The 19442-nt window shown below is 52.8% G+C and overlaps 4 protein-coding genes across 5 annotated transcripts; 2 read left to right on the forward strand and 2 right to left on the reverse strand.

Moving 5' to 3' along the window:
* Positions 1–78: 78 nt before the first annotated feature.
* On the reverse strand, positions 79–4168 carry ccnd3 (cyclin D3). The gene is made up of 5 exons (XM_028998957.1): positions 3923–4168; positions 3339–3554; positions 1028–1187; positions 298–440; positions 79–216 (listed from the first exon to the last, which is right to left on the reverse strand). The coding sequence occupies exons 1-5, from the start codon at positions 4154–4156 to the stop codon at positions 79–81; spliced, it is 891 nt and encodes a 296-aa protein (XP_028854790.1). The 5' UTR covers positions 4157–4168.
* An 855-nt stretch (positions 4169–5023) lies between these two features.
* bysl (bystin-like) lies at positions 5024–8861 on the reverse strand. The gene is made up of 7 exons (XM_028998427.1): positions 8453–8861; positions 7240–7390; positions 7016–7154; positions 6489–6622; positions 6192–6352; positions 5997–6099; positions 5024–5684 (listed from the first exon to the last, which is right to left on the reverse strand). The coding sequence occupies exons 1-7, from the start codon at positions 8727–8729 to the stop codon at positions 5333–5335; spliced, it is 1317 nt and encodes a 438-aa protein (XP_028854260.1). The 5' UTR covers positions 8730–8861; the 3' UTR covers positions 5024–5332.
* A 172-nt stretch (positions 8862–9033) lies between these two features.
* Positions 9034–11918, forward strand: med20 (mediator complex subunit 20). 2 transcript variants are annotated; one of them, XM_028998429.1, is made up of 4 exons: positions 9034–9173; positions 9639–9784; positions 10578–10831; positions 11130–11918. In XM_028998429.1, exons 1-4 carry the CDS (start codon positions 9160–9162, stop codon positions 11352–11354), a joined length of 639 nt encoding a protein of 212 aa, XP_028854262.1. In that variant the 5' UTR covers positions 9034–9159; the 3' UTR covers positions 11355–11918. The 2 variants fall into 2 exon arrangements, with proteins under 2 accessions (XP_028854262.1, XP_028854261.1); XM_028998428.1 differs by lacking the exon at positions 9034–9173 and having other exon boundaries at positions 9180–9784; positions 11130–11917.
* A 458-nt stretch (positions 11919–12376) lies between these two features.
* On the forward strand, positions 12377–19157 carry usp49 (ubiquitin specific peptidase 49). Its single transcript, XM_028998716.1, has 6 exons — positions 12377–12541; positions 14468–15805; positions 17264–17471; positions 17557–17665; positions 18386–18585; positions 18671–19157. The coding sequence occupies exons 2-6, from the start codon at positions 14594–14596 to the stop codon at positions 18772–18774; spliced, it is 1833 nt and encodes a 610-aa protein (XP_028854549.1). The 5' UTR covers positions 12377–12541; positions 14468–14593; the 3' UTR covers positions 18775–19157.
* The last annotated feature ends 285 nt before the right edge of the window (positions 19158–19442 follow it).

Consider the following 19442-nt stretch of genomic DNA (forward strand, 5'->3'; position numbering starts at 1 on the left):
TACACAGCGCCAACGCGGTATAGAACGCGTTTAAATAACATTCAACAACACCAGAAACAAAAGGAGGGAAAAGGTTCCTCAGGAACGGCGCGGCTCCACGTCCGTCCTCGCCAGGCAGAAAGGGGACAGGGTGACGTCGCGGCCGGAACGTGACCCGGGCGGCAGGCTGAGGTTCAGCGCGCTCTCCAGCCGGCGGAAGCAGCAGCGCAGGGAGGCCTGGGGAGAGAGAGGGGCGTGTCACGCGGGCACGGACGTGACTGCGCCGGGAGGGGGAGGGGGGGGGAGCAGTCGCCTCACCAGGTCGGTCTCCAGGGCGGCGGCCATCAGCTGCGTGAGGGCGTCGCAGGTGAGGCCGTCCTCCAGGAGCCCGAGCCTCCGGATTGCCAGCGCCACGCCGGCGCAGGCTAGCGTGGACGGAGGGAAGGCCAGGAACGTCGTCTCTGGAACCGACATCCAGTTTAGGCTCGTGTCTATTAACGCGGGAGGAGGAGGAGTGCCGGGGCGGCGGTGGCCCTAGCGGTTAAGGAAGCGGCCCCGTAATCAGAAGGTCCCCGGTTCGAATCCCGATCTGCCAAGACGCCACTGAGCAAAGCACCGTCCCCACACGCCGCTCCCCGGGCGCCTGTCATGGCCGTCCACTGCTCACTCAGGGTGATGGGTTAAATGCAGAGGACAAATTTCACTGTGTGCGCCGTGTGCTGTGCTGCTGTGCATCACGCGTGACAATCACTTCACTTTTTAAAAAGGAGTGCTGAGGAACGAAGAGATGAACCGCGGGCCACTCCCTGCCCCGAGGGCCCGGTGTAACCGGAGCCTCCGACCGGCGTAGCCACTGGCGGTCGAGGCCGCTTTTCAAAGCTCATAATGCAGGATTACTGCGCCGCCGCAGAGAATGCGCTGACGCCCTCGGAATGAATGCCGCCGCAGCCGCCTTTTGTCTGCGCTGCCGGGAAAATCTCCCTTTTTATTTCTGACTTGGTGAAACGCGGCGAAACGACATCCGGCGGCGGGGGGGGGCACATCTCACCTGTCGCTGCCAGGGCGACGTAGGAGTGGACGTGCCTGCGCAGGACGCGCAGGCCGCGCGGGACCATGGGCAGGCCCGAGAGAATCGGCTCCAGGAAGTCCGAGGGCAGGACGGTGGCAAGGTCCCAGCCCAGCCTCGACGCCACGACCACCTCCCACTGCTGCACGACAAAACACGCCGGGGTCATTTAGCAATGCGGAAATCACGCCAGACCGGAATAAAGGCCCGTCCAGCTGCGTGTCTGCGGGTTTGAGGCTTCATTTGGCCGTTTAAAAGGCACAGCGGCGCACAATAACACATTTTCCGTATACTGGCCTACGAACAATGACAAATGACTTTATCAGAAGCAGTGCGGTGTAAAATGCTCGGGAAGTGAACGTGGCGTCTTCCTCTTGTAAGTCGCTTTTTAATATGTAAAAGCGTCTGGTAAGTAAAGTAAAGTAAAGTGAACAACTCAAATCTGAGGAGCTCTGGGTTGGTGGGAGTGTGTGAGGTGATATGGGGGGGATTTGTTTTGCGGGGTGTCAAAGCACAGCTTCAAGGATTAATAAAAGCTTTTTTTTTTTTTCTTTTTATAACAATAATAAAGGTGTGGAATCAGATTTGTGCCATAAGCTTGAAACCAAAAAGTTCCTAATGTCAAACGAAAATATGGCCTCTCGCTCGTTTTCACTTTTCGCTGCCCATGTTTACAGTTTCGCTGCTGCCTTTTCAGTCGCTCCGCCCCGTTTTGCGCTTGCGCTGCCGGATTGTTCGGTTCGACTTCTGGCACAGTTCTCTCGTGTGGGCGGAGCTTCGCCTCATTGGCCAGCAGGTATTTGAGTGACAGAATACAAAGAATACAAGGTCATCATAATATGTAAAAACATTAGGACATAAACCAATAAAGCACTCTCCCCGTGAGTCTTTAGCCCAGTCCTAGGGATGGTCAAGAGCTGCTGATCAGATGGCCACAGTTGGACTGTGAAGAAGGTCCCAACACGTTAAGAACTTTAAAAACAACCAACAAGATCTTGAACTCGCCCCTAAAATTCACTGGAAACCAATGAAGTGAGGAAACCACAAAGGTGACCGTCCAGCGGGTGCGAGGGGTCTCAAATGATCCTGAGTGTCTGCTGGTCGCACATGTGGGATAAGGGTCTCGCAGGCCAGCCAATAATCTTAGAGCACACGCTGACGGTGCGCAGTAGCCAGTTTCTGGAATGCAACCAGCAGATGATGGAGAATGATTTTCACTCTCTACGATGGAGGAAATCAAAGAAATTGAGCTTCCTGAGCAGGTTCTGTCGCTGATGACACGTCCCGAGAATCTCCTCTGTGTTGGAGGAGAATTTCAGCAGGTGGTCTAAGATGGTATGGCCCGGTATTTATACACCTCGACTAGCTCCACTGGCTTCCCATAGATTAAGGTGGTAACTGCTGCAGCCAGGTCCCTCTGCTTGATGGTGAAGGCCACCACCATCTCCTTGGTTTTGTTCAATTCAAGACATGAGGTGTCACACCAGTCCACGCGCACCTGCAGAACCTGACCATGTTTGTGTGAGGGGCCAGACGCCAGAGACCTCTTTAAGGCCACTTTCATAAGACCCTGCATCGGGGCGGTCAACTACATGTGATACTGTGAGGGCCTATTATATTCTAAAATAAAATATTCATTTTATTTTATCTTAATATATTACTATTTTATAGATTCCTTTTCCTTCCAAATTCCATTTCTAATGGTCCTTTCCAATTGTTTAGCCTTTGTCAATGTTATAAGGATTGCTGTACTTCAGCAAGCCACATTTTCGGTTTCTTATTTGTGAGTCATTTCCATGCACGTGACCGACGGATTACTAACAGATTAGAGGCTTGTTTCATCTGATTTAGGAAAGACCTAATGTAGGAACATACTTTTTGCTCCTCACTAGGCTATTCCAGATTCAGTACGTTTCAGACGTTTTTAAAATAAGGAGAATTCCCACTCTCCGAACACGTCTGGAGACACGAGTGCGGAATGTTTCCGTCTAGCACCACGGGTGGAAAGAGCCATTTATTTTCCATCCTGAAAAAGGCCCCCCTCCAACACACAACAGGAGAAATTCACCAAATTATTTAGAGGTTACCAGTAAAAGTAGTTTAAGCCTTTACTAGTCACTTTGAATTATATTTAAGGGCTTCATTTTGGAAAATAGAATTTAAGGATCCACGGATACCCTGTCCAGGTGAAAATTTGGAAGTCCACAGACTTCCTGCCCGTGCTGTGCACTTTAGCCTTTCGGCAGTAAAGTAGTCGGTAGAAAGTGATGGCGATCAGGCGAAGATGCCTCACCAGGATCTGCGGGACGGAGACAGCGTAGTCGGTGTAGATGCAGAGCTTTGTGGCGCTGAGCGGCACCATCTCCCTGAGTTTGGAGGCCAGGAACATGCAGACGGCGCCCAGCAGCTGGAGGGTCCCCCTCTGAGCGGGGTGGCGCATCAGGTACCGGTCCAGGTAGTTCACGGCCAGAGGGAACACCTCCTCCTCACACTTCTGCTCCTCGCACACCTGCCAAACACCACCACCTCAAAGGAGCTGCACTCTGAGGGCCCGTGTCTGAGCCTGCAGCGCCCCCTACTGTACAGTACACAAATACAGTTCCTCTGCTGCACGTATACTGCACATATTTTTCCTTTTTACCTCTATTCCTTACAGTAAATATTCACTGGGATGACGATTTGTAAAATGAGCCGATGTTATTTATTATATATGAGTACACTTTGTGCATGTACATGTGCAATTATTCTGTTTTATATAGCAGTTATAAAAGTTAGAGTGCAAATGAAATTACTCCAAACTGTCCCAGTGTAAACCTGATATGAATATATATTCTGCACTTTGACGCGTTTCCTTTTGCTTCGCCCTCATTTCCTCACCTGCAGCATCCACTCCGTTAACAGCCTCCTCATGTGCGGATTTATGTCGGTCTGGACGGAACCGAAATATGAGTCCGACGTCTGATGGGCCTTTTCTAAGGTCACCAGGTTCTGCCAGAGCCGACGGTCTCCGGTCAGTACCGGATCTCGACTGGCCCGGTTCCGGCACCTGTCCGGTTCCGACGAGCTGCCTGGTGAGGTGAAGACTGCGTTCTCGTTGCACTGTAGCTCCATCCGAGCGGCTGATCGGGTCCGAACCCCTTAATAACCCTTTATATAGAGAGCAGGTTAACAGGAACAATCATCTTAACCCTTCAGAGCCCGGAGGGACGTTAAACTACATTTCCCAGAAGGCCACACTCTGGACTGAACCAACGGGATGCGACAGGGGAACAGAGTCGCCGATTTAATATTACTATTTACCCGTTAAATATTTAAAATAAGTAGGACTGTCAGTCAGCTAAACCTTTTATCCAATGAATCATTTTGCAATTGATTAATGACTAGTCAAAGTCATTGTGTCCCTGAGCAAAACACTTATCCCTGAGTGTCTCCAGGGGGGGACTGACCCTGTCACTGCTGATTGTAAGTCGCTCAGGAAAAAGGCGTCTGATAAATGCTGTAAATGTTTTTTTTCCATCCTAATTTAGATGATCCGCTAAAACATGCTGCGAACCACACATCATGTGGTCGTGTCTGATTTACTGTCCATCTCCATGGTTATGTAGGGCTTGACTACAGTTGATCCAAGTCCTAGGTCAGACCCACACAGGAACTAAACAACATTGCATTAATATGCGTTAACCAAATTGCATTCATTTGTTTTAACATTTAGAACAGACCTATAAAACATTTAAAGTTATTAACACCCTCAACTCAAATCAGTGCAAATATTTATGACACAAAATTTCTTAGAAAGTGGAAAATAGGGAAAGTCTTGGATTGACGAGGACTGAGGAGGGTGTTGGTTGATAAATTATAAAAAGTTATATTTAACTAGTTTAAATGTGCATCTGCTGGTTTGATCCAAACATCATCTCACTTTAAACTATCTGTCCACCATTACTCATGCCATATTAATAAAACACTTTGAACACCCAGTAAGCTGTACAATTTATTTTGATGGTCTCTGTAAATGAATTTAAATGAAGACTGGTGACTCAGGAAAAAAAAAAATACCCTCAATTACACCCCAATCGACGTTCTTCCAGAGAACCAATATCAACCTCTAAAGAGGCGTCCCTTGTAATGTTACTGTTAACATGTACAGTAATCCACACATGAATGCATGTGTGTGGAATAATGATAATTCGTTCCTTTTTCATATCCAACAGTCTGGCTTCCTTCACCAGGTCGTTCTTCAGGGCGGTCTGGAAGATAGCATCACAGTGAAGTCTGTGTGGCGGAGTGTCAGCCGACCGCCATGACCGTTGTTGCCGTTTCAAGGTCACGGGACTCCGAATTCTGCAGCTCCCTGCGGATCTCGGCTGATATCTGTGGATGGCTCTGCGCCTTGAGCAGCTCCAGCAGCGCCGCCTTCTGGTCGGACGCCAGGTCAGCTTTGTAGCGCTGGACCAGCGTCAGCAGGCTCTGGTGCCAGAGGACGGGCAGCGTGCGCTTCTCGCCGCGGAACGTCAGGAAGTGGGCCACCAGGGCGTCCAGCACACGGAAGGGCAGCGCATACTTCTTATCCAGCAGCAGCCGCAGGAAGATGCTGTTGGCGCCGTTATACTCCATCTCCGCCAGTTTAAGCATGGCAGCACTGCACAGGCACAACGACAATAAAACAAAAACAAAAAAAAAAGTCCATTTACATTTACAGCATTCATCAGACGCCCTTATCCAGAGCGACTTACAATCAGTAGATACAGGGGACAGTCTCCCTGGAGACACTCAAGTGTCTTGCTCAGGAACACAGTGGTAGTAAGTGGGATTTGAACCTGGGTCTTCTGGTTCATAGGCGAGTGTGTTACCCGCTAGGCTACTACCTGCCTACTAGGCTACTACTCAGAAATGGAAAAAAAAAAAATGCCAGTTGCCAAACTTTATTACTGCTAGCGTTTTTGTTCTTCACCTAGAGTGCAGGACAGGAATGGAGCACTTGGTGAGGATGCTGCCGACGATGATGGCCTCCCTCAGGGTGCAGGTGCCCGACTCGCACAGCGGTATGAGAATTCCTGCAACGATCACATGGGCGACATCATCAGCGTCTGCTCGAGCTCCGCCTCTCCCCGCCGAGGTCGCGGCGGCACCAGACAAAGCCTCTCACCTTTGAACCAGGCCCCAGGCTTAAACAAGGCCTTCTTTAGGGCGCTGTACAGATGAAAGTTCAGTCGCTTGTACTCCGCTATGTCGTCGCGTATCCGTGGCAACAGCACCAGGTTGTAGAAGCGCTGAGCCATTCGCTCCTTAAGGTTGGATGAGAAAATCCTGCAGATCAAAGAGAACTGAGAACGTTCATCTCGTGCCAAATGGAGGGGCACGAGATGACTACGGTGCCCATAATGCATATGGTGGTCTGAAAAATGGTTTTACATACACATCAGTATAAAAATATGAGACTGACCTGGTTGCCTGGTACATGGCGGCGGCAGTCCAGGTCTCCGGCTCGGTCAGGTACAGAACCTGCTCCCAGTTGGACAGAGCGGGGATGATCTTGAAAGCTTTCGGCAGTTTTCCACTTCGGTATTTGGATAAAACCTGTAGGGATGTTCCAGTCACACATTTCCACAGCCGTTCCCAAGCAACAGTATAAGGTCTTTGGCCTGAGCAGATTAATTAAGCCAGAAATATACTTGCTGTGAGCTACTTGTGCGTATCCGTACACAGTTGCGGTGTTAACGTTTGTGCTGATATAATTGCGTCCGTACTGTACTATTGGGTCGTATTCTGTAGTGTGTACTCCATACCACCGGGGGTCAGTGTCGAGGCCTCAAACTAAAAAAATCTGTATCTTAAAATAGTCATCTGTTGAGTTCAGATCTTGCAACACTGCCCCTACAAAATTACGCAGGTATTACAGCAGGTACGTGCACCACTACTACACGTACGTAGTTAACAGCAAGTACATTCATTAGACATTAAGGCTCTCACCTTGTTCACCCCTTTGTAAACCTCGATGACCCTAGGGTCCAGCTGAGGCATGGGTCGTCCAGAGACCTCTGACAGCACCGTTCCCACCTCAGTCTGTTTCTCCGTTATCTTCTCCATGATGATGTCTGCCAGCGTGCGCCTGCGGAAGTGAAACGCTCGACACAGCGAATCCACGCACGAAACGCGCGGGGCAAAAGCGAACCGGTCGAATGATGGCTGCCCACCTGACAGGGGGGTTTTTGCTCATGAACATCTGGATGGCTCTCTCGTCCTCCGGGTCCACCTCCACCGCACCTCCACTCCCCGCCCCTTCTTCCCCAACGTCCTCTGCGTCCAGACCGGGCCATTCGTCATCTGACTCCGCATCGTGAGTGCCTGCCGGTAAAGCAGATCGAACAATTCAGAAATCCACATCCACCTCACTGCAAAGGTAGTCCAGTCACGTCGACATCCGGACCTGTTAACTACAGCAAAAAGGACGTACGTCTTACAAAACACACATCGACGTACGAAGTTTACTCGAATTTACAAATGCCCTTGTTTTTTCCAAGAAAAAAAAAAGACATGAAATGAGTTTGAATAGAGAAAAGGAACAAGGAAGAGACTGAAATAACAACGAATAATAGCGAATGAAGCATTTAAAGTGACAGACCCGGGTGCTAGTGGCCTGGTGTGCAACACACTCGCCTATGAACCAGAAGACCACAGTCGCAGGTTCAAACGTCACTTGCTTTATTGTTCTTGGCAGACGCTTTTATCCAAAGCGACTTACAACAGGAAGACACCAGCAATTCTCATTCGGTTTCTATAGATTTTGAGGTGCAAAACTAAGAGCCCTGATAAGGCCCAACTTGTCAGGAAAGAACATGCTAGACGATATTTTTTTTATTTTGTGCAGTGCGTGTTTATGTGCATGTGTTAGTGTTAGACTACCTTGCGACCACCTTACTACCCTGAGTGTCTCCAAGGGGGACGGTCCCTGTAACTACTGACTGTAAGACGCTCTGGATAAAGGTGGCTGAGAAATGCCACACACGTTAATGGAACTCGACACGGTTTATTGCTGATAAAGTTCCTCTCTACATGTATGCAGATATTTCATCTTTAACAGACATTTACAACAAGCCGAACAATTGTTTTACCGGTAGTGTATACATGACATTTACATTTACAGCATTTATACAGAGCGACTGGAAATCAATAGTTACAGGGACACAATGGCAGTAAGTGGGGTTTGAACCTGGGTCTTCTGGTTCATTGGCGAGTGTTTTACCCACTAGACTACTACTTACTATGTAGAATTATTTTAACGAGTTATACATGTATAATGCATTTTATATGTTTTTTTCTAAACACGTATCTATAATTCAACCAAATATAAGGAATTCTGCTGCTGGACCCAGAGCAGCCCGGTGTAAAGCTGGAGGACCAACGCACCTGGACCCAGCGACGTGACCGGCTTCTTCTTGACCTCCGCGGTGAGCCCGAACTCGGTCTGCAGCTCCTCCTGCTGAATCCGCGCCTGCTCCAGGATCTTCCTCGACAGCCGCTCGTCTACGTACTCGTCGTCCTCTTCTCGCCCGCGGCTCCGCTGCTTCACCCGGCCGTGTGGTCGCACCACGTCGCCCTGGAGGATCTGATCGGCCAGGGCCACCCCGCCGCCGCCGCTTTCCGCTGCCCGGCCGCCGGCTTTCGGCTTCTTGGCTTTCGGCATCTTTCAGGCTCGGGTTCCAGTCGCCGTTCCACTTCCACGAGTTGCGGCGCTACAGAGAAACGCGGCACAGTACACACGTGGGCCCTCGCTCGGAGTTGACGCGTCGACGAGCCGCGGGGCCTGATCTGAGATCAGAGACAACTGCATCAAAGCACCCGTCTGCAGCGGAAGCGGACTTTTAACCTGATCTGGGATCAGATATCATATGGTCCACAATGGACGCCATGCGGCTCCGCCCACATCGTCAGCAGGGAAAATGCATTCCCGCTTCAATAACATCTACGTCGCTCACAAAGTAAAATATCGTTAAAATGTCCATCTTTGGTTACATTAGATTAGCCGTGTTATTTCTCTTTTAATCCTGTAATTTTACGCGGTTTGATGACGCAACGTCCGCTCTCGACCGGATGTGCTCCTTTCCTGCACGAAGATGGGAGTAACGTGGTAAGTCGCCACTTCTGTTTCGTGAAGAACATTTGCGCTTTAACGACGGCTCGACGGTGGCCGCCGCGTTTTCCAGCCGAGGCGGACGGTCCTTTCTTTCAGGACGCGAGTATATCACGACATACTGCGATGTTCCACAGTCCACTGATAGTGGGGGAGAAAACGGGAGCTGAAATACAGGATGCTGTGTGGATCGCATTAATTTAATAATTCAACCAATATAACTCTGACCTGATATCGCAATATGTCGCTGTAGCTGTTTCTGACACACAGAAAGTGATTTATTGTTCACTAATAACGCCTCTGCTGTCGCGGGACTCGTGTCTACCACCAAGCCAAAGATGCAGGTAGACGATCTGAAATGTCCCGGTGCAGAGACGGTATCAGAACCGTGCTGCGCCGGGCTCTGAAAGTTCCGTGGCGGTTTAACCGGAGGTGGTGGGTGCGGCGTACCTGTGTGTGTAGCGTGTGTCAGGTGCCTGTGTTGGAGGGGAAGAGTGTCCAGCAGACAGTGGACATGCTGCACCGGCAGCTGGAGCAGCTGGGAGCCATGAAGCAGGGAAGCTTCTGGGTGGACTGCGAGACGTACCACACCACCGGCACTGCCAGCGGTACGGGGAGAGATGCTTTTTTAAATATATGAATGATTTTATTTTATATATATATATATATATATATATATATATATATATACACACACACACACACACACACACAGTACAGGCCAATAGTGTGGACACACCTTCTCATTAAATGTGTTTTCTTTATTTTCATGACCATTTACATTGATAGATTCTCACTGAAGGCATCAAAACTATGAATGAACACATTTGGAGTTATGTACTTAATCAAAAAAGGTGAAATAATCGAAAACATGTTCTTCCAAATTTTGCTCTGATTACTGCTTTGCACCCTCTTGGCATTCTCTCTATGAGCTTCAAGAGGTCGTCACCTGAAATTCTTTTCCAACAGTCTTGAAGGAGTTCCCAGAGGTGTTTAGCACTTGTTGGCCCCTTTGCCTTCACTCTGCGGTCCAGCTCACACCAAACCATGTCGACTGGGTTCAGGGGCAGTGGTGGCCTAGCGGTTAAGGAAGCGGCCCCGTAATCAGCCAAGGCCCCGATCTGCCACGGTTCCACTGAGGTGCCACTGACCAAAGCGCCGTCCACACACACTGCTCCCCGGGCGCCTGTCATGGCTGCCCACTGCTCACTCAGGGTGATGGTTAAATGCAGAGGAGAAATTTCACTCTGTGCACGAAAACACATTGAATGAGAAGGTGTGTCCAAACTTTTGGCCTGTGCTGTGTGTGTGTGTGTGAATATATAATATATATAATATTACACACACGCTCTTTTCTGTTATGGACCACTACATACTGAGTGAGTTCTCGTGTGTTCTCAGGACAGCCTTCCAAACTTCTGTACGTGATGCACAACTCGGAGGCACCGCTCAGCTGCACGGCCCTGTTCGAGGGCGGCCCCTGCCTCATGGCCGACGGCAACTTCGACGTGCTGATGGTGAAGCTGAAGAGCCACTTCCAGAACGCCAAGGGCCACAAGGTGGAGAGCCGGGGGGCGCGGTACCGCTACTGTGATTTCCTTGTGAAGCTTGGAACAGTGACCATGAACTCAAGTGCACGGGGCATTTCTGTGGAGGTGAGTTTTTCTTTTTTTTTTTTTAATCATTTTTAATATTGTTTTTGCATTTCAAAATGCAACATAAAGAGAATTTTTTTTCTTTTTTTCAAATGTATTTGGCAATGGTGCTCAGCACAGTCGATAAGTATTTTCAAACGGCAGCTTAAAACCTTACTCTTCAGAGAATACTTCGATTAATGCCTGACTACAGCAGAGTGAATAAAACGACTTTTAAGTCGACCTGGAAGAGGACAAATGTGAACGTGCGGGAGCTGAAACTTGTCTTGTTAACTTGCAGCGTGGTTGTGGATTGCAGGTCGAGTACTGTGCCTGTGTGGTTCCTGGCGACTGCTGGAACCTCATTAAGGAGTTCATACAGAGCTTCCTCGGGCCCAACGTTCCCGAGCTGCCTTCCGTGTTCGCCACCAAAGCGGAGGGCCTGTTCGTGCCCGCGGACGCAGTTGACACCATGACTCAGTATCTGGAGCTGTTCGGCAAGGTCCGCAAGCAGCAGGTGCTGCAAGGAGCGAGCGTTCGCTGAGGGGCGCTAGAAGATCGGAAGAGGGCGTCAGCTCTCCAAACGCAACGGGAAGAGTATTCCGAACGCTGTCATAAAGCAAGAATGAATAGTTCTGTTCATTTATTCTTTCGAATCATCCTTCTGTTTCGCAGTGCATTTTGCTGACTGTTTCGTAAATGCCTTCACACCATGAGTTTTGCGAATTTTCTGAGCGCTGCGTTTAATGTCGCCCTCCACGCAACACCAAGTTAAAACTAGGGTTCGTGTTTGGGTACAGATATTTAGGGCCACACGTTGCCTGACCGGTCAGGTGCCCGGAGTTTTAGTTCGGAATGTACCGGAGGAGGCGCGTAAAGATAACAGATCTTTTCTAAATCTGAGCATTTTCTTCCCCCATATTGAATATGTATATATGTTTTATATTTAAGGGTGCTTGTTTCCGTATTGTTTTTTTTTTTTTTTGTATTTTAGGTTTGTCCAGAACAATAATGAAGCCTGTAGCGCACAGTAAATTAAGTCATAATTCCGATGCATCGTTTGTAAAAATGTTTACAGTAACAGGGTGTTTACTATTAACGTTGTGCTGTTTTTCAGCCATGAAATAGTTTTGTACCTTGAAAAATAAAACCTGTTTCGTCTTATGAACCAAGTGTTTTGGGGTTTTTTTTGTAGGATTTTACAGTATTGGACAGAAAAACAAGTTTTGCGGTAATTGCATGATTCTTTCCACGTCACACTACAAAACTATCGTACACGATTGTTTGGGGCTTGTACGGGTCGGTGTTAAAAGTGGTACCCAGAAAACGGTTTATCGGGTTCCGGACGGCCCGCGTTTCACATTCTACCCGGAACAAACGCGCGTTTTCCCGGAGAGCGAAACTTTTTTTTTTTTTTTTTTCTCTCCCCGCCGGACCCCGCGGTCCGCGCGTCGCCGCCTGGCCGCGCTCCCCTCTCCCGTTTATAGGGGCGCCGGAGCCGCTCGGCCGCTCGGCCCCTCCAGCCAATCAGCGGCGCCGACGGTCGGCGCACGGGGCCGCGGCGCGACCAATCGCCGCGCGGGGCAGTTCGGGCCGCGACGCCGCGGCGGTGACAGCTTGCGCGTGCGGCCGATGGCGGTAAATAAAAGCGGCGCGGCGGGCGGCGCGGCCACGGCGGCGACGAGGACGACGTCGCGCAGCTGAACGCGGCGGTCGCGCTGCTGGTGCACGGTGAGTGTCGCCGGCCGCTCCGGAGCGGGCCGGCGCGCTTTTGTTCGCCCGTCAGCGGGACTTTAATCCGGGTTGGTTGAGCCGCGGCGACCCCCCCCCCCTCCTCCCTCCATCGTCCTTTTTTTTTTTCTTCGCTTTTAATCGTTCGCGCTGAAAGTGCTTTTGTTTCGCGGGCCGCCGCGGCGCATCGGGTCCGCGCCGGAGCTCCGGGCGACTCCCGGCTTCCGCGTCTCGGCGGCGGCGGCGGCGCGGCACCGCGGATCGGGACCCTTTGTTCTGCGGAGCCGCGCTGGTTATTGTGTTCGCCGGCGGGGCTGCGGTGAGCGGCGCGGCTCCGACTTCGGAACGCTGCGGCGGAAATAATAATAATAAAAAAAAAAGCCAACAAAAGCCGGTCCCTTCCCGGACAAACTCCCGCCCCGGGCGCCCGGTCTCCCGTTAGCCCGGTGTGCTAACGGCCTCCGCGGCGTCTGAAATAAGTTGTGCCGGTAGCGGCTAACGCGCTAGCGCCCCTCCGTCCCGCCGAGACCCGCGTCGTGATCCACAGGTGACGCGGCGTCCGCCGCCCGGGAGGAGAAGTAAAAAAAACTTTACTCCACTTCACCCGAGTTCCGCTCCCTTCCTCTGCTCGGTCAGCCCCGCAGAGCCGCCCCGCTATAACGGGGGACGGAATCGTCGTGCCCGGTGCGGGGTCTCCGGACCCCGGCGAAGTTGGTCCCCCCTCCCGGTACTGGTCGGTTCCTCCTCCGGCGTCTGGAAGTCGGCTGATCCAGTACTCGGATTTACTTTTCAGCAAGACTCGGACTTTCCCTTGTAAGAAAACGTAACTAATAGGTGGTGGTAGCCTAGCGGGTAACACACTCGCCTATGAAAAAGAAGACCCAGGTTCAAATCCCATCATGTCCCTGAGCAGGACACTTAACCCTGAGTGTCTCCAGGGGGGACTGTCCCTGTCACCACTGACTCGCTGGATAAGGGCATCTGATAAATGGGGCAGTGGTGGCCTAGCGGTTAAGGAAGCGGCCCCGTAATCAGTTCGAATCCCGATCCGCCAAGGTGCCACTGAGCAAAGCACCGTCCCCACACGCTGCTCCCCTCATCTGGCATGGCCGCCCACTGCTCACTCAGGGTGATGGGATAAATGCAGAGGACAGATTTCACTGTGTACATCATGTGTGCTGCTGTGCATCACAAGTGACAATCACTTCACTTTCATGCATACACCTCCTGTAAAACAATTGATCGGTGCATTAAAAAGACAAGTCCGGCCTTGGGTCATGTTGTAAATGTCTGTAAAATATCTGCATACATGTAGAGACAACAAACCGTGTCGAGTTCCATTAACGTGTGTGGCATTTCTCAGCCACCTTTATCCAGAGCGTCTTACAGTCAGTAGTTACAGGGACCGTCCCCCCTGGAGACACTCAGGGTAATAAGGTGGTTGCAGTGGTGGGCAGTGGTTAAGGAAGCGGCCCTGTAATCAGAAGGTTGCTGGTTCGAATCCCGATCTGCCAAGGTGCCACTGAGCAAAGCACCGTCCCCACACACTGCTTACCAAGGGTGATGGTTAAATGCAGAGGACAAATTTCACTGTGTGCACCGTGTGCTGTGCTGCTGTGTAACACATGTGACAATCACTTCACTTTTTTTTTTTTATGAAATGTGTCCTCTGCATTTAACCCATCATCCTTGGTGAGCAGTGGGCAGCCATGACAGGCGCCCGGGGAGCAGTGTGTGGGGACGGTGCTTTGCTCAGTGGCACCTTGGCGTATCGGGATTCGAACCGGCAACCTTCTGATTACGGGGCCGCTTCCTTATCCGCTAGGCCTCGGCTTCGTCGATCGGCACCGATACCCGCCGCGCCATGGTTCAGCTCTCCAACATGTTCTCTGCTGGTGATTTTGTGCTTTCTTGTCTCTTTTCCAGGGTTCCACGTCTGCCTGGACGCGCGGTGTCCCCGACGCACGCCTCGCCGGCGGCGCGTCTGCGTTCCGATTGGTGACCCTGCAGGATGAGCGGGCCGCGGGTGCCGACGGACGCGCGTCGGTGAAGATGGACCGCTGTAAGCACGTGGCTCGGCTGCGCCTGGGCGCCGACCACTCCATCCTCAACCCGCAGAAGTGGCGCTGCGCGGACTGCGGCGCCACCGAATCGGTGTGGGCGTGTCTCCGGTGCGCGCACGTGGCGTGCGGCCGCTACATGGAGGAGCACGCGCTGTCGCACTACCGGGAGTCCCGGCACCCGTTCGCCATGGACGTCCGCGAGCTGGACGTCTTCTGCTTCTGCTGCGGCGACTACGTCCTCAACGACAACGCCGAGGGGGACCTGAAGCTCCTGCGGGGGGCGCTGTCCACCGTGCGCAGCCCCGGCCGGCGCTCCCTGCGCTCGGCGGCGGCGGACTGCGGCCCCGGCGGCGGGGAGGGCCACGCGGCGCTGTGCCACCGGCGGCGGGCGCTGCTGCGGCGCGCCCTGCGCCTCTGGAGCGGCCGGCAGCGGGCGCAGCAGCAGCGGCGGGAGCTGGCGCTGCGGCAGGAGCAGGAGCGGCTGCGGCAGCGGCGCGAGGTGAAGAAGCGGCTCATGGGCGAGCTCGCCGGCGTCCCGCCCCGGAAGAGCGCGCGGCTGCTGACCCGGGCGCCCCGGCCGACCTTCGCCCTCATCCCGCCCAAGTTCCGCGAGCCGCCCGACCGCGCCGCGCCCCGCTTCGCCAGCGCGCCCCGGCGGCGCCCGCAGCACCGCCGGCGCGGCCTGGCGCCCGGGGTCACCGGCCTGCGTAACCTGGGCAACACCTGCTACATGAACTCCATCCTGCAGGTGCTGAGCCACCTGCGGAAGTTCCGGGAATGCTTCCTCACGCTGGACCTCTGCGAGACCGAGGAGCTGCTGGCCAGGACCAACCGCTCGCCGGTGGGCGTGGCCGGCGCGCCGGGCCCGGCGCGGCCCGGCATCTCGCGCCCCTCCACCCGCCAGCAGCTGTCGCTCTGCCACGAGCTGCACACCCTCTTCCGGGTCATGTGGTCGGGCCGCTGGTCGCTGGTGTCGCCCTTCGCCATGCTGCACTCGGTGTGGAGCCTGATCCCGGCGTTCCGCGGCTACGACCAGCAGGACGCGCAGGAGTTCCTCTGCGAGCTGCTGGACAAGGTGCAGCAGGAGCTGGAGACCGAGGGCAGCAAGCGGCGCATCGTCAGCCCCCAAACCCAGAAGAAGCTCTCCAAGCAGGTCCTCAAGGTGCTCAACACCATCTTCCACGGACAGCTGCTCAGCCAGGTCAGCCCCGCCCACCTGCACTCACACACCGGCGTGGCGGTTACTAACCCCGAACTGGGGCGGTGGTGGCGGCCCCCTAATCAGAAGGTTGCCGGTTCGAATCCTGATCTTCTTCTGAGGTGCCACTGAGCAAAGTCACCGTCCCCACACACTGCTCCCCGGGCGCCTGTCATGGCTGCCCACTGCTCACTCAGGGTGATGGTTAAATGCAGAGGACCCGTTTCATTGTGTCACCGTGTGCTGTGCTGCCATGTCTCACAATGACAATCACTTCACTTTCACCGAGCAGTTGTCTGGCGGCGAACTTGTGTTGCACAGAATCTAGAACAGAGAGAATAAAAAGATTGTATTCATAGTTGGGGGTCCTAGTGAACCGGAACTGATCTCTTCATCCATGGTAACGTGGAAGCGCGCTGTAAGTCGCTCTGGATCAGGGCGTCTGCCAAATGCCGTAAGTGTAAATGTTGCGAGCTCTACGGCCTTCGCGCGAAGAGTTCGCACCGTAACTTGGCGGCGGAAATCCCCCCACGTCGCCGTTTTATAGCGTTAGGCGGATGCGTTCGGGCTGGAACGCGTGTTCGACGTAGATGCGGTCCCACGGTGTAGAGCACCGTGCAGCGCCGGCATGGTTACGCTCTACGGCAACGGCGGGAAATGAAGACGTCGCCGTGCGCTTCTACTGGGAGTCGTATCTTTACGGTCGCCGGGGTTTAGAGGGCTTATAGGGTTTATAATGCGGTAAATGTAAATGGAGGTCAGAATTCGTGTCCAGAGCGCCTTACGCTCAGTGGTGATTTGGGACGGTCCCCTTGAAGACGCATTCAGGGTTAAATGTCTTGCTCGGAGACACAAGTAAGTGGGCTTTGAAAGTGAAAGAGAAGCGATGGTCACATGTGATGCACAGCGCGCGGTGCACACAGTGAAATGTGTCCTCTGCAGTGGGCGGCCATGACAGGCGCCCGGGGAGCAGCGTGTGGGGACAGTGAGGCAACCTTCTGATTACGGGGCCACTTCCTTAACCGCTAGGCCACCACCGCCCCAAACCACTGGGACTTTGTGGTCTTCTGGTTCATAGGCGAGGCGAGGTAGTAGCCTAGTGGGTAGCACACTCGCCTATGAACCAGAAGACCCAGGTTCAAATCCCACTTACTACCATTGTGTCCCTGAGCAGGACACTTAACCCTAAGTTGCTCCAGGGGGGGGACTGTCCCTGTCACTACTGATTGTAAGTCGCTCTGGATAAGGGCGTCTGGTAAATGCTGCAAATGTAAATGTACCAACAACGGTAGAGCAAAAAAACACACAAGGAAGGTTTGTAGTCTTTTGTCCTGAAACAACGTTAAGTTGTCACCTTGTCCCGCATCTGCCGCTCTGCTCGTCCCGGTTTTAGTCCTGCTGTGTGTCGTTGAGGGTACGGTGGCACCGGCAGGGTTCCCTTGACCGCTGCGTGTCCCGCAGGTGACGTGCCTGTCCTGCAAGCACAAGTCCAACACGGTGGAGCCGTTCTGGGACCTGTCGCTGGAGTTCCCCGAGCGCTACCACAGCCTGGACAAGAGCGCCGCCGCCCAGGCCTGCCACCGCAGCTGCACCCTCACCGAGATGCTGGCCAAGTTCACGGAGACGGAGGCCCTGGAGGGGACCATCTACGCCTGCAACCGCTGCAACAGTCAGTGCCGCGGCCATAACGGGGGGGGGGCGGAGCGTTTTAGACGCCGTGTTTTCCTAACGTGGTGTCTCAATCTGTTCGCCAGAGAAGAGGCGGAGGACGTCCCCCAAGCCCCTGGTCCTGACGGAGGCCAGCAAACAACTGCTGATTTACCGCTTACCTCAGGTGCTGCGCCTGCACCTCAAACGCTTCCGGTGAGCCGCCAACGAGCGATTCGGCACGTTTACACGCCAACGTTATTTCCCACAGCAACTCGAGAGCTTCGCTGCATGTGAAGTAGGGGTGACCGTCTGGTTATTTTACGTGCCGATATTATGGATGCGGGGACCTCAAGTGTTGGTGTTTTTGTATACGAGTTTAGTCCAAAATTCAGTTAACATTTTTTTTTTTTTTTTTACATTTTCAGCATCACAATACGTTGTGATGTATAATCGTATTGTGACCTTGCCGATGCACATTAACGCATTACACTGGTCAAATTATACTAATAGAAGTGCAAGAAGTAAACAAATAAGCCTCGAATATGTGAAATTTGCAGCCTCTTGCACAAAAGAACGTTTACGTTCAATTAAGTCCTAAAACGAGGCTCGAGTTCAGAAAGGCTTTGAATGTAAATGAATGTTCTAAATCGTCCTAAATATTAATACTAACACAACTTTCTGGGGTGCTCATTGAGGGCAAATAAAACTTTTGTTGCGGATCTAAAAGCAGAATTCGCGGAATTGCTGCCGTAATTTATTCTGTTCTTTCGTGTGTACATGAATAATTGAGTTTTTGATGAAGAGCGCAGCGGGGCGCCCTTCACCCCAGTAACGAAGCTCTAATCAGACGCGCAGCTGCCGCGCAACGCCGGCGTCCGCCCACCGGGCGGCGCACCGTGCCCGGCGTTTCACCGCCTGCTGTCGAACCCGCAGGTGGTCGGGCCGGAATCACCGAGAGAAGATCGGGGTGCACGTGGCGTTCGACCAGGTGCTGGACATCCGGCCCTACTGCAGCTCCCACCCTGCCCTGCAGAGGGAGCCCTTCACCTACGACCTGTCCGCTGTCGTGATGCATCATGGGAAAGGGTTTGGCTCAGGGCACTACACCGCATACTGCTACAATACGGAGGGTGGTGAGTCTGAAGATTATTTAAATAAGGAAACCTGACTGGATTGTTGTCATTGGATAAATGTTGGTCATGTGACGTGTCGTTGCAGGTTTCTGGGTCCACTGTAATGACTCTCAGATGAAGGTGTGCATGGTTGAGGAGGTGTGCAACACTCAGGCCTACATCCTGTTCTACACCCAGAGGTCCGCCTGATCCCCCCGCTGCGGGGCGGGGACCGCGCTCCTGTGGCCGGTTACCATGGTGACGAGGCGGCGTGAGCAATACGGCATCATCTTCATCACCACCACCACCGCAGGAAGCCCAACTCGAAATTCAGGAATCGTTCCGCTTTGTAATACGGTCGCGTTTTCTACTCTGCTGTTTCTACCGCGTGCTCCGCACCTTCCGTTGGCAGGTCAACGGGACGCGGGCGGGGCGATGACTGACTGAGATAATGGAACAATCTAGTGACCACGAATGTGTTGTTTATTTTTATTTTGGGGGCGGGATCAGGGGGGCCGGAGAGGTTTACCTGTCGAGCGTAATGGTTAGAAGACGCCTGAAGATGACTCTCTTATTAAAATAACTACAGCAGATCGTGTGCTTTTTACTCTGTATGTGTGATTTCTGAACACACACACACCCACACACACACACACACCCCAGGGGCCCGACACGGCCCTGAAAGTAGTCGGCATAACCTTTCAGCGCCGAGCCACTTCTGAAGAGCGAGAAGCTCCGCCCTCAGACAGACGACCGGCCCAGTGGCAAGGCCAGTGGAAACCATCCCTCCCTCCCCACGCTGGTTTGTTCGTATTACAGACTTCTGCACCCTGGGGGTTAAAAATGATAAATATACACCTTTAAATCTCAGATCTGCG

The sequence above is a fragment of the Denticeps clupeoides genome, chromosome 12 (genome assembly GCF_900700375.1).
Source record: "Denticeps clupeoides chromosome 12, fDenClu1.1, whole genome shotgun sequence".
Lineage (NCBI taxonomy): Eukaryota > Metazoa > Chordata > Actinopteri > Clupeiformes > Denticipitidae > Denticeps > Denticeps clupeoides.